We start from the raw sequence: 13,570 nt of genomic DNA, 5'->3' as shown, positions 1-13,570 counted from the left end.
GAAACGTCGCTATTGATCCGTCGCTAATTCCCTCGCTAATATTATTTTTATATTTTATCTTGCAATTTAGCGACGGGTTTTGACCGTCGCTGATGTCCTCCCGTCGCTAAATCCCTCGGTAAATTTTCTAAGATGTTAGCGACGGAAACTAACAGAAGTTCCGTCGCTAAAAATATTATTTTTAAAAATGAACAATTGTTCTCCCAGATTCGAACCTGGGGCCTGTCTCCAAAAGAGAAGGCATTATAACCAATTGAACTAGATTACGTTTTTTGTAATTTGTTCCAAAATATGTTATTTTAACTATACAAACACTTAAAAGTTTTCAAGTCCAAACACTAAAACAATCCATTCACTCAACTCTCTCAGAAAAACCCTAACACACTCAGAAACTTCCTCTCGACTCTCACACTCTCATGGCCGCCACCGTCTCCTGCTCCAGTGTCGCCACCGTTGTCCTTGTCGGCGCTCCTACTCCACCATTCGCGTGAAGAGGAGAAGCGGAGCCAGAGGCGGAGTGGCCGAACCCAGGCGGTGGCTGAACCATAGGAAGTGGAGCCGGCTCCAGAGTCGATCATGACGGTGAGCTTCCTCTTCCATTTCTATTCTTAGATTTCATGTTCTCTCTATTCGATTTTACTTCTGCTTGATACGATTTCAAAACATAAAACCCTAATTTTCGTATTTCTGGATCACGCTCTCTCTATTCGAATTTTACCTTTGGTTTGGATTGCTTCTAAGTACTGATTTTTCCTGAAAATGTCTTTTCTACTGTGTTTTTTTTATCTTTCCCTAATATGGGTCAATTTAGCTTTTTATTGTAACTGTAATATACATTAGATTCTCAACAAATTTGGGTTCTTACTTTATGGTTTCCAGTTCCACTACATTCAATATTTATATAATCTAATAAGTTGTGGTTCTCCTTTTGCTTGGATTAGTCGCTCACATGCCATCTTCACAATTACATTAGAACAGATGCACAAACTCCATCCAGCAGTGATGCTTCGGATGAGGATATGGGTTAAGAATACCTTTCAGCAAAGTTCCATTTGGTAGATCTAGCTGGATCAGAGAGAGCTAAAAGAACTGGTTCCGATGGTCTTCGTTTCAAAGGTGTACACATCAACAAAGGCCTTCTTGCACTAGGTAATGTCATTAGTGCACTAGGGGGTGAGAAACATTTTGTTGTTTGACAATTGACAAAACAGTTTTGTATGTACGCGTGTGTTTTAGCATATAAAGTGAGAGGAGTGGTTTATTTTGAGAGTGAGAAGATAATAGCTACTTATCAGTAACATATGTATGGGAGTTTGCAACCTTAGCTTGACTTGTCTGTTTACCTTTTCTATTTAAGACATGAACTAAGAATTGCTTGCATCCTGTTAAATTAATACTCTTGAGATGAAGAGGTTATGAAGTATGATGGAAAGCAGAAATTATTATGTGTAATTGCAAATTCCTTACTCAAAGACAACTTAGATTCCCATTTTCTCTTATATGCAAAGATGAACTGAGATTTCTTTGAAAATAGGCACCTCGACAACATAAATGCTTAAGTTTTCATGTAGTTGAAGAACTCAGTTTTATTAATGGTTGATTTGGCAAGTTTCTCAGCTCTTAGTCCGACCCTTGTCACTTTGACTGGCCTAATGCTCTTTGCATTAAGTTTTCCCAGAGTAGGTAAGTGACACTTTTATGCATATTGAACTATTGGTGTTTAACTTCTGTTTGATTATCCGTTGTTTCACCTTTGATTATTATATTAAAATCTATAGCTACCACATACTTCGTGCTTCATGGTTTACTTATTTAAGAACTAGTTAGACCGAGTACATAGGAGGATCTAAATGGTGATTAATTTAACTATTTCAGGTTCATGTATCAGCTATCCTATGAGTGGGAATGCAATCCAAGTAGTTGCCTGGGCTTAAATCATAACTGGAAGCATTGATCCTTTTCTGCAGATTTCTAAAAGCTAATTTTCAACCTGTTTTTCCTCATCAAGATTATGATTGGCTCGGCATCAAGCTACTGTTTCCAGGGAGGGCCACTTCTATATGCTTTGCTGAATTATGACAAGTCCAGCGTGATTCCTAGCTGGACATTGTAGCTTTATACCTTTCTAATGGACCTTTCAGGTAAACTACCCAAGTTTCCAACTGCTCAGAATCCATGAATCTTGATATTTTTTGGTTTTTTAAGCTTTGACAATATAGGACTTGCTAACTTGGTTCATGGTTAATCAGTGTCTCAATTTTTAAATGGACTTTATTATCTTTAATAGCATTTTACATTTATTATCTGAATTTTTTGATCTTATTGGTTATTTTTTCTTGTTGAACATGAACCCGGTATCCTGAAGAAGGATAATACAAATGTCATAGTTTCTTAGAACAATGAAGTGTCAAGTTTACCCTGCTGGTGAGCTAGTTTTTTTCACAGTAGTTTCATTCATTATTAGTTTAATTTCAACTAGTTCCCTTCTTATAGTTCTATTTCTAGCCCATAATATTCCTGGTTCAATTTTGCTCTGTTTGATTATTGCCTATGATTAAGATGTATTTAGTTTTGTTCAGTTCTCTGTTTTTGAGCATTTAAATGTGTGGTAAATAATTGTGTGCATAATATTTTGCATAGCAGCCATCTTATTAAGATGTCGTGCGCCAAAGTGCTTTGGGTTGGAACTTGCGGTTTCATCTCCTCTATAAGCCTCGGCATCTCTGGATAGAGGGAACAATCTGCTTTGTGTTTCCCTTCTGTGGATGTGAAGCTTCTTGAATCAAGAGGTACATCCCTATCTGTCTAAGTTTGAAGCTACTGAAGGGTTTGACACATGTGCTTGTGGGTAAAATCGTTGTTGGGACTTAACTTTATGGGTTCTCACTATGATGAATTAGATGCTGAGTTTGATGACCTTGTATTTAGATGAATATTTATGTATTTGACATTAATGTTTTTAATTATGCTTTTGACATTAAATTACCATGACTATGTATGGCTTCATTACTATAATTATGTATGTTAATCAACATGATCTTAAATATGAATGTGAAACTTCAAACCAGTAGTAGATTTTGAATTACTTCATTTAGGATTTGGGGAAAATCATCAAACTGAATTGTTATTGTACAAGAAAAATAAAATCTGCTCAAAAAGAAAAATTCGTCACTTACTTAGCGAGGGAATTAGCGAGGGAATGAAAATAAAAATGTCAAGCCGTTAGCGACGGACACTTCCGTCGCAAACAGCGACGGGCTGCTCTGTTCCGTCGCAAATAGCGGCGGACTGTCCCGTCGGAGTTAGCGACGGATTCATGGGATAATCCAACAAACGATTTAGCGACGGAAATATATAAATTAGCGACAGCATATTTCCGTCGCTGATAGCGACGGACTTAAGAATCCCTCGGTAAATATTTATCGAGGCCACTTTGCACGGCGGATGGTGTTCCGTCGCTAAACTTTTTGCGACGGAATTTTCCTTCTTTAGCGACGGATTTTGCCCGTCGCTAAATAGCTTTTTTTTAGTAGTGTCTATCACACCTCCACAGTCGAAGTGAGAGGTTCACTGACGTTGAGACTGAAACGGAAATCATAAAAAATAACATGAGGAAAACCATTTGTAAAAAGTCCGCAATCTGATGACGGGAAGAAACATGAAGAACGCGAGTCTGACCACGCGCGACCTTTTCCTAAAGAAAGTGAATATCCATCTCGATATGTTTGGTATGCTAATGGTGTACTGAATTTACAGTGAAGAGAATAAATAAATTATTCCTCCTATTTTATCAATTTTGCAAAAGGCCTACAATAATGTTGACCGGGTGTTTCTATTGGATATCCTTGAGCATATGAATTTTGGATCCTATAATCAATGGATCTGCTACTGCTACAGATTTCTTTCCTGCTGCAAAAGGTCCGTTATAGCCTTTAATTTGCTCTTCAACTCATGCTCTAATTGCCTGTTATGCATGTTAAATCAGCTTCTTCTGAATGACAGTTTCAAGAGCGTTTTGGTTGGATCCTCCCTGAGAATCAATCACTTATAGTTCGCCGATAATACTCTCCTTTTTTGCGAGGCAAACACAGATAAGTGCAGATGATTGTTGGTCAAAGACTCTAAAGTATAGCCTTGCCACCCACTCTATATGTTAGCCTTGGAAATTCAAGCAAACAAATTTAATGCATTGCAGGGACGGTGCAGCCATGTTGAAAATGCAAATATGCATACACACACAATGCTTTGAAATTGGCTTGGTTTCAGCTTCTATAAATATGAGAGAAAGCTGAAACAAAATTCATTTCAACGCAGTGAGTGCAATTGAGAGTTAGGGAGAAATTTTTTAGTGTGAGAAAAATTTCTGTGAGAGAAACTCTTGGGTTGTAATTGGGTTTTGGGTTTGTGAGAGAGTGTGAGTGTTTGTAAACACAATGTATATTTCTCCTTTCTATAAAAGGTCTGCAGCAGCCCGGAGACGTAGGCATAATTGGCCGAACTCCGTTATCAATTTGTGTGTGTGCTATTATTCCGCATTTAATCGCTATTCAACGAATTTGATTATGGAGAAATTTTGCATAGTTTCCTAACAACTGGTATAAGAGCTGGTTGGTTCTTTATGCTAATTTTCCGGTGAGAGTACTGTTCACGTGAATAGTAATTTTCGTGAATAGTGAAAATTGGTCAGCGTTACCAATCTTTCAGGAGGTTTTCATAAATTGTCAGAAGCGATCCAGAGGAGTCAGATTCGAGTGGGAGCGATGGCAGCTGATGAAGGAAAGGTGAAAATTGAGAAGTTCGATGGTGCGGACTTCGGCTTTTAGAAGATGCAAATAGAAGATTATTTGTATCAGAAAAGCATGCATCAACCTCTCACGGGCACCAAACCAACAGATATGAAGGAAGATGAATGGAATCTTTTTGATAGAAAAACTCTTGGAGTCATTCGATTGATGTTATCCCGTAACGTTGCTTTCAACATTGCAAAAGAAAAGACTACGGCTGGTCTTATGAAGACCCTTGCTAACATGTATGAAAAGCCATCGGCCTCAAACAAAGTTCATTTGATGAGGCGACTGTTCAACTTACGGATGACAGAAGGTGCGTCAACGGCGCAACATCTAAACGAACTCAGCACAGTTACAACCCAGTTGAGTTCAGTTGGAATCGACTTTGATGATGACGTACGGGCTTTGATACTTTTGTCTTTCCTACCAGACAGTTGGAATGCTACTGTCACAGCTGTGAGTAGCTCATCGGGAAGCAACAAGTTGAAATTTGATGATGTTCGTGACTTGGTTCTCAGTGAAGAGATCCGACGGAGAGAGTCGGGTGAATCATCAACCTCTTCAGTATTGCATAAAGAGTCAAGAGGCAGAAGTTCAACCAGAGGAAGCGGACGCGGTAAATCAAAGGCGAGACGATCAAAGTCTAGAAATCATCATAGTTCTAACAGCTCGAAGACTATCGAGTGTTGGAATTGCGGGAAGACGAGACACTACAAAAACCAGTGCAGGAGTGCCTCAAAGAATCAGGAGGCGAAAGAAGAGGCAAACGTTGCTTCAACCTCAGGAGGAGATGTTCTGATATGTTCTTTGGAGAACAAGGAAGAGTCTTGGGTGTTAGACTCTGGAGCATCCTTTCACGCAACTCCGCAGAGAGAATTCTTCAAGAATTATGTCCCTGGAAACCTCGGTAAAGTTTACCTTGGTAATGAACAACCTTGTGAGGTTGTGAGAAAAGGTGTAGTGAAGATCAAGTTGAACGGGTCCGTTTGGGAACTGAAGAATGTCAGACATGTTCCTGACCTGACGAAGAACTTAATCTCAGTAGGCCAGTTGGCCGATGAAGGCTACAAAACAACTTTCCACAGAGAGTGGAAAATTTCAAAGGGTGCAATGACGATAGCTCGCGGAAAAAGGATTGGTACTCTTTACAAGACAGGAGGAGCATGTCATTTGATTGCAGTTGCATCAAATGAAAATCCCAATCTATGGCACCAGAGACTTGGCCATATGAGTGCGAAAGGGATGAAGATCATGCACTCAAAAGGGAAACTTCCAGGTCTTCAGTCAGTAGAAATTGACATGTGTGAAGACTGCATATTTGGAAAGCAGAAGAGGGTCAGCTTTCAGACAAGTGGAAGAACCCCAAAGAAGGAGAGGCTTGAGCTAGTTCACTCTGATGTTTGGGGTCCAACAACTGTCCCATCCATTAGTGGGAAACGATACTTTGTGACTTTTATTGACGATCACTCCAGAAAGGTATGGGTGTACTTTATAAAACAAAAGTCTGAAGTATTTGAGGCTTTCAAGATGTGGAAAGCCATGGTGGAAAATGACACAGGATTGAAGGTCAAAAAGCTCAGAACCGACAATGGTGGTGAATATGTAGACACCAGATTCAAGAAGTTCTGCTATGAGCACGGGATCAGAATGGAGAGGACTGTGCCGGGTACGCCTCAACACAATGGTGTAGCTGAGCGTATGAACCGAACGTTGACAGAAAGAGCCAGAAGCTTGCATGTGCAGTCAGGCTTACCAAAGCAATTCTGGGCAGAAGTAGTCAACACAACAGCTTACTTGATCAACCGAGGTCCATCGGTACCATTGGAGCATAAAATACCAGAAGAGGTGTGGAGCGGGAAAGAGGTAAAACTCTCACATCTTAGAGTTTTTGGCTGTGCAGCATATGTGCACATCAGTGATCAAGGTAGAAACAAACTCGATCCCAAATCAAAGAAGTGCACTTTTATTGGTTATGGTGAAGATGAGTTTGGTTACCGCCTTTGGGATGACGAAAACAAAAAGATGATCCGCAGTAGAGATGTGATCTTCAACGAAAGAATGATGTACAAGGACAAGCAAAATACATGTGCCAGCAACTCAGAACCGAGTGGGCCAGCTTTTGCAGAGGTGGACGATGACCTAGAGAGTCCTACAGTTGAGACTCCTCAGTTAGAGGAAACAACTGAACCACGCAATGAGCAGCAATCTGACAGAACAGAGCATCCTACTCCAACTCCTGCATTGAGGAGGTCTTCTCGAACCTATGTGCCTAACAGGAGATACATGAGCTACATGTTGTTGACAGATGGAGGAGAGCCTGAAGACCATGCAGAAGCATGTCAGACCGCAGATGCGAGCAAGTGGGAGCTTGCCATGAAAGACGAGATGAAGTCTTTGATCTCCAATCAGACATGGGAACTAGCAAAGTTACCTATGGGAAAGAAGGCACTTCACAACAAATGGGTGTATCGAGTGAAGGAGGAGCACGACGGCTCTAAAAGATATAAAGCTCGGCTAGTTGTAAAAGGATTCCAGCAAAAGGAAGGAGTTGATTACACCGAGATTTTTGCACCAGTTGTGAAGCTCAATACTATCAGGTCTGTGCTTAGTATTGTGGCCAGTGAAAAGCTCTACCTTGAGCAGTTGGATGTGAAGACTGCATTTCTTCACGGAGACTTAGATGAGGAGATCTACATGCACCAACCTGAAGGTTTCTCAGAGAAAGGGAAAGAGAATATGGTGTGCAGATTAAAGAAGAGCTTGTATGGCCTGAAACAAGCTCCAAGACAGTGGTACATGAAGTTTGAAAGCTTCATGCACAAAGAAGGTTTCAAGAAGTGCAATGCTGACCATTGTTGTTTCTTCAAGAGGTATAACTCCAGTTATATCATTTTGCTACTTTATGTCGATGATATGTTAGTAGCAGGTTCAGATATGGCCGAGATCAGAAACTTGAAGAAGCAATTGTCAAAAGAATTTGACATGAAAGACTTGGGACCAGCAAAGAAGATCCTTGGAATACAAATCATGAGAGATAAGCAAAAGGGAACTTTGCAGTTATTTCAGGCGGAGTACATCAACCGTGTTTTGCAAAGATTTAACATGGGCAACGCCAAACCGGTTAGCACACCTTTGGCTAGTCATTTTTGTCTATCAAAGGATCAATCCCCTGAGACAAAGGAAGAAAAAGAATTAATGGCTAACATTCTGTATGCTTCAGCCATTGGAAGTTTGATGTACGCGATGGTCTGCACGAGGCCAGACATTGGCTATGCAGTGGGGGTTGTGAGCAGGTTTATGTCAAATCCAGGTAAAGCTCATTGGGAAGCTGTTAAATGGATTTTGAGGTATCTACGAGGCACTCAAGAAAAGTGTTTGTACTTTAGTAAAGATGAGTTAAAAGTACAAGGCTACGTAGATGCAGACTTTGCAGGTGAAGTTGATCACCGAAGAAGCACCACTGGTTACATATTTACCGTTGGTACGACAGCTGTTAGTTGGATGTCGCGGATACAAAAGATTGTTGCTCTATCCACTACAGAGGCTGAGTATGTAGCAGTAACAGAAGCTAGCATAGAATTGATATGGCTTCAAGGATTGTTAACAGAGTTAGGATTCATCCAGGAGAAGAGTGTTTTGCATAGTGACAGCCAAAGTGCAATACATTTGGCAAAGAACTCAGCATTTCACTCAAGAACAAAGCACATTGACCTCCGTTATCACTTCATCAGATCTCTGCTTGAGGGTGAGGTACTAACGTTGAGGAAGATTTTGGGAAGTAAGAATCTGGCAGATATGTTAACAAAGGTGGTAGCTATTGACAAACTGAAGTTGTGTTCAACTTCAGTTGGCCTGCAGGAATGACAAACCAGAGAAGGCTGCTGCATGATTGAGGTGTGAAGACCGACTGAAGTCAGTCTTCAAGTGGGAGATTGTTGGTCAAAGACTCTAAAGTATAGCCTTGCCACCCACTCTATATGTTAGCCTTGGAAATTCAAGCAAACAAATTTAATGCATTGCAGGGACGGTGCAACCATGTTGAAAATGCAAATATGCATACACACACAATGCTTTGAAATTGACTTGGTTTCAGCTTCTATAAATATGAGAGAAAGATGAAGCAAAATTCATTCCAACGCAGTGAGTGCAATTGAGAGTTAGAGAGAAATTTTTTAGTGTGAGAAAAATTTCTGTGAGAGAAACTCTTAAGGTGTAATTGGGTTGTGGGTTTGTGAGAGAGTGTGAGTGTTTGTAAACACAGTGTATATTTCTCCTTTCTATAAAAGGTCTGCAGCAGCCCGGAGATGTAGGCATAATTGGCCGAACTCCGTTATCAATTTGTGTGTGTGCTATTATTCCGCATTTAATCGCTATTCCACGAATCTGATTATGGGGAAATTTTGCGTAGTTTCCTAACAATGATGAGGGATGCTTTAGAAGGCTAGCTTCTTGTTAATTTGTTTCAGGCTTGAATTATGAGAAAAGTCTGTGCCTTATGGCTGTCGTATTGAGGATGAAATACTAGAATAGAAGAATGTGCGAGATTTCTGGAAGGCAGAATTGGAAATTTCTTTATGCATTACTTGGGGATGGATCTAGGTGGAAACCCAAGAAGAATTGCATTTTGGAATCCCGTGATTGAAAAAATGCGCAGGAAATTAAGTTGCTGGAACTCAAAATACGTGTGTCACTTAGCAGAAGAATTGTATATTTGAGTAATGATACAAAAACTAGCAGTTGAGAGCTGTCCAAATCTAGTTAATTATAATTTTGAATATGATTTACATAATTCTTTAGGAAATTAAGTAGAGGGAAGCAGCTTCCTATTAATAAAAACATCCAGCCCTGTTCTAAAACATACCGTTATTCTCCTCTTTATCTAGAGTTCACTAATCTCAAACTCAACATCAACACCATGACTGGTTCAAGAATAATGAAGAAGGCAAAGAACAAACTCACCATCACAACCATGACATGTTCAAGAATAATGAAGAAGGCAAAGAACAAGAGACGACACACTCCAAATAATGAACGCCACTTGCAATAACTTCCAAGAGATTTGTTAGTAGAAGTGATTGCAAGTGTAGCCTCACATACTTTCATTGACCTTCACAACCTGAAGAAGTGTTCTAAGTATTTTCTTAATGCTACAGAGGATAATTATGTTTGGCAACAAGTTTCTTTGGAGACTTTTCCTTTTATCGAGTGGGATCCAAAGGAAAGGAATCATCTTTCTTGGAGCGCTGCAGGAAAAGTGGAAACATTGAGAGCTTGTATAGAGAAGGGCTGCGAGAATATTTTAATCATGATCCAAGTGGAAAGATTGATTAGGTCTTGAGATCTTGAAGGTGGCTGCTCAAAAGGTTTATAAGGAAGCAAAGTATGTGTACATGCGGCATGATTTTATTAGGCTCCAAAGATGATGAGTTGAGAAAACAAAGACTCGAACATATGTGTCTTTTGAGGAATTTCTAAAGTGCAACAGTTCTTGTGCTCTATGTTGATAAATAATTCAATGGTGGAGCACACTCAGAGCACTCTATGCAACTTTAAGATCGAGCACATGCAATGAATGGAGAGTGGAAAATGGTAGATGGTTTTTACTAGATGATGATGATTATGATACTAGCTTATGTGAATATTGTAGATGAGATCATGAGATAAAGTCTTTTTACTTGAACGTTTATTAGTTTGTTTAAATTTTCTTTAATAATAGAATGAACAATATCATGAAGCGAGTTATTTTTTAGCATATAACTAAATCAGTTTTTAAATAAAGGGCATTGATGGTTGCATTTGTGTTTTTCTTTAATTTATATTTCTTAACTGTTTTCTCTGTCTTTTGCACATATATTATTATTAGAACATTCTTATGCTTTTGATAGATAGAACTGCTTATAGTATGCATAAGAGTTTTTATGAGTCTATTCTGCCATGTTATGGCATGCAGGGGATGTTTATCAGGTTGTTTTTTATTTATTTTTGTCTTTCCTTTAATGGCCACATCTTGTACTCAAACATCTATATATCAATTTTCCGTATGTAACCAAATAAAACTTCTATATATCAATTAAATTTATTGGCTTTTCAAAAAAGAATATATAAAACTGCTGATACAGATTTAACTTTCATTAATGAGTGGAATAATTGAATCAGCTTTATTTTATTACATTAATTTTAAATTAAATAAGAACTCTAATAAATATGATCCGGTGAAACTCTAATGCAGAGCTTAGATAAGGTATGGCTATATGTGAATCAATTAAGACTTATATGGAGTACAGGTGCATTTGGTAATAGATTAAGTTAGGAGGAAAAACAGAAGACATCTGGTAAGTTACACATTGGGAAGAGAAGGATGGAAAGGGAGAAAAGAGATACTGAGAAAATTAAATGTGTAATAGAAAGGTGCAAAATGATGAGGTATATGTGGAAACACCATGATTACATTTGTTTAGGTGTTAATGCCATATCTCAATGACAGTCAATTAGTATGTCCAAATGATTGATTTAATTTGCACTTAAACTTGACTTGATTTTAATGTATTTATAAATGAAAGATATACTTAGGCAGGGGATTTGATGGTTGAAAAACTATCACCAACTTATCAAAGGTTAAATGGAACTGCAGAATTAATAAATTCAACAAGCACAACACAAATTTTGCAAATCCAAATGCTAGCTACCAATATGATAAAGGTAATAATGCTAGCTACCAAAGATTGAAATAGATTAGAGAAATCGAACTTGCATATCAAATCAAACACACAGAAGCACATACAGGTCCAATATATAAAAACACTTGAAGCCTAAACATGACCATAATTGAAACAGAACAACAGTACCTAACAAAATGAAAACAAACTAGTCCCCAAATTAAACAGTACAAAATAACTTAACAGAGCCTAAAGATACATATATGCCTTCTTCAACTATCAAGGGTGTCCTGCAGCGGGAGTTTGGTGCTCGCGGCGCAAGTCCCATCGGTTGTTCTTGATGGCATAGCAACCCAGAACATAAATGGTGGTGACGAGTGCAAGCACAAGGCCATTGAATATGGTTAAATGTCTCCACTGGTTCCTGATGTTGGCCAAAACCCCTCCTTTGCATGCATTGCAATCATAGCACAGCTTGTCCTGCTTGTTGTCCCATGTCTTGCAATCTGAATTGTTCGCTGCTGGACCATTCTTTGGCACCTCCCAGAACGTTGCATTCTTCATCCTGAATCCACAGTACACCGGTGGCTTGCAGCATCCAGACTAAAAAATTCCCAAACAAAACAAAATCATACAAGTTTTAAATTACGATTGGGGTAATTGCATTGCGAAATTGGCAATAACTTCAAAACCTTTTACATTAGGACAACAATTATGAATGTGGAGTGCAATTTAAGATATAAAAATCTAGCATGTGTAGTTATTGTCTCACATTTCAAAATTTTATTCAGGGAAAATAAAAAACTGTCAAATTTAAGAAAAAAAAAACAGATAAAGTGTTCAGTACAGCTTCTATTGAAATCATCAAAATCTGAATTTGATTTTTTTTTCAACATGATCAATTAACTCTAATTTTGTACCGCGCGTAACCCTAAATTTCTCTCCAAAAAATTAAATTAAATGGCCAAATTCCTCTTAATGACTAAAAAATTGTTTAATGTTGTGACCAATTTTATCAAATATCCACGATGGCGCCGCCACCATGGCGGTTTCTCATGGCAGTTTTTTGGCTTTTTGCCATGGCAATTAACAACACTGATTGTTACACAAATTCAGTAGAATCACTTAGTTAACAAAATGAATATGGTGCATGAATGATATTAGTAATTAACAAAATTTCATTTTATACTAATCAAGTACTTGTTATATCAAATTGAGGAAGTGATGAACCTGTGTGGTGGACAAGTGTTTGAAAATGAGAGAGTCATTGTTCCGGCCACCGTTAACGGCGAGGTTCTGGCAAACATGTGCGTCGACGAGGCAACTCTTAACCTCATCCCAGTTCTTATCATTGACAACATACCGCTGCAGCCAGTGGGAGAAATCGGTGACTCTGTACTCACCATATCCCTTGTTGGAAACCTGCTGACCAACCTTCCTGTTGGTGACAAACAGCGCGAAGACGGTGAAGAAGGCGAGCCCAACCACCACCAAGAAAGTCACCACGAGGTAAGCGTAGAGCGCGGTGTTGATGCGGTAGAGTGATCCCGCGATGCCGAGGGTGGAGACGAGGACAACGAAGACGCCGCCGATGAGGAGAGGGTATTGGAGGACTTTCTGGCAGTCGGATCCGCCGTGCTGGTGGATGTAGGCGGCGGTTACGACGGCGGTGAGGCCGAGGAGGAGGGAGAGAATGTTGAGGAAGCCGACGACGGTGTTGCTTGTGCGGAACATGATCGCTGCCTTCACGTATTTGGTGTGTGTGTGGTGGTGAGTTGGGAATGGAAGTGTTTTATAGGTGCATGAGGGAGGGAATGGAAACGGTTGGCGTGGGGTTTGAATGTTTGTGAGATTGCATGTGGAGTTTGAGTTATTTACTGATTTGCCATCCGTGGTTATCAGCAATTCAGCAGTTACATGCATGTAAGCCGCCACGTCAGTGTTGCCAGATCAGTTTGTAGTGGAGTGGGAGTGTGGGACAGTTACTTAAGTCTTAAGCGGTTAATTATTATTTACTTTTAAGTAAAACTTATTATTATGTAGTTATTTACTTACCACAAATCTATTCACATTTCACACTTTCAGAGTATTACGAACATATCCATCCAGGTAGAGATAGGTGGCCTA

At 39.2% G+C, this 13,570-nt stretch overlaps 1 protein-coding gene and 1 long non-coding RNA gene across 3 annotated transcripts; one reads left to right on the top strand and one right to left on the bottom strand.

The window, feature by feature from the left end:
* The first annotated feature begins 366 nt into the window (after nt 1-366).
* Nucleotides 367-2,982, top strand: LOC130710082 (uncharacterized). Of its 2 annotated transcripts, XR_009010286.1 has the most exons (5): nt 367-582; nt 942-1,149; nt 1,876-2,141; nt 2,366-2,424; nt 2,644-2,982. It is a non-coding gene; the product is annotated as an uncharacterized LOC130710082 (long non-coding RNA). The 2 variants fall into 2 exon arrangements; XR_009010287.1 differs by lacking the exon at nt 2,366-2,424.
* Nucleotides 2,983-11,526: 8,544 nt separating this feature from the next.
* Nucleotides 11,527-13,245, bottom strand: LOC130714599 (tetraspanin-11-like). The gene is made up of 2 exons (XM_057564506.1): nt 12,674-13,245; nt 11,527-12,046 (listed from the first exon to the last, which is right to left on the bottom strand). Exons 1-2 carry the CDS (start codon nt 13,175-13,177, stop codon nt 11,723-11,725), a joined length of 828 nt encoding a protein of 275 aa, XP_057420489.1. The 5' UTR covers nt 13,178-13,245; the 3' UTR covers nt 11,527-11,722.
* Between the last annotated feature and the right edge of the window lie 325 nt (nt 13,246-13,570).

This window comes from Lotus japonicus, chromosome 4 (genome assembly GCF_012489685.1).
Source record: "Lotus japonicus ecotype B-129 chromosome 4, LjGifu_v1.2".
NCBI classification, from domain to species: Eukaryota; Viridiplantae; Streptophyta; class Magnoliopsida; order Fabales; family Fabaceae; genus Lotus; species Lotus japonicus.
Note: the sequence above shows the minus strand (reverse complement) of the source record. Positions and strands in the feature narration are given on the sequence as shown.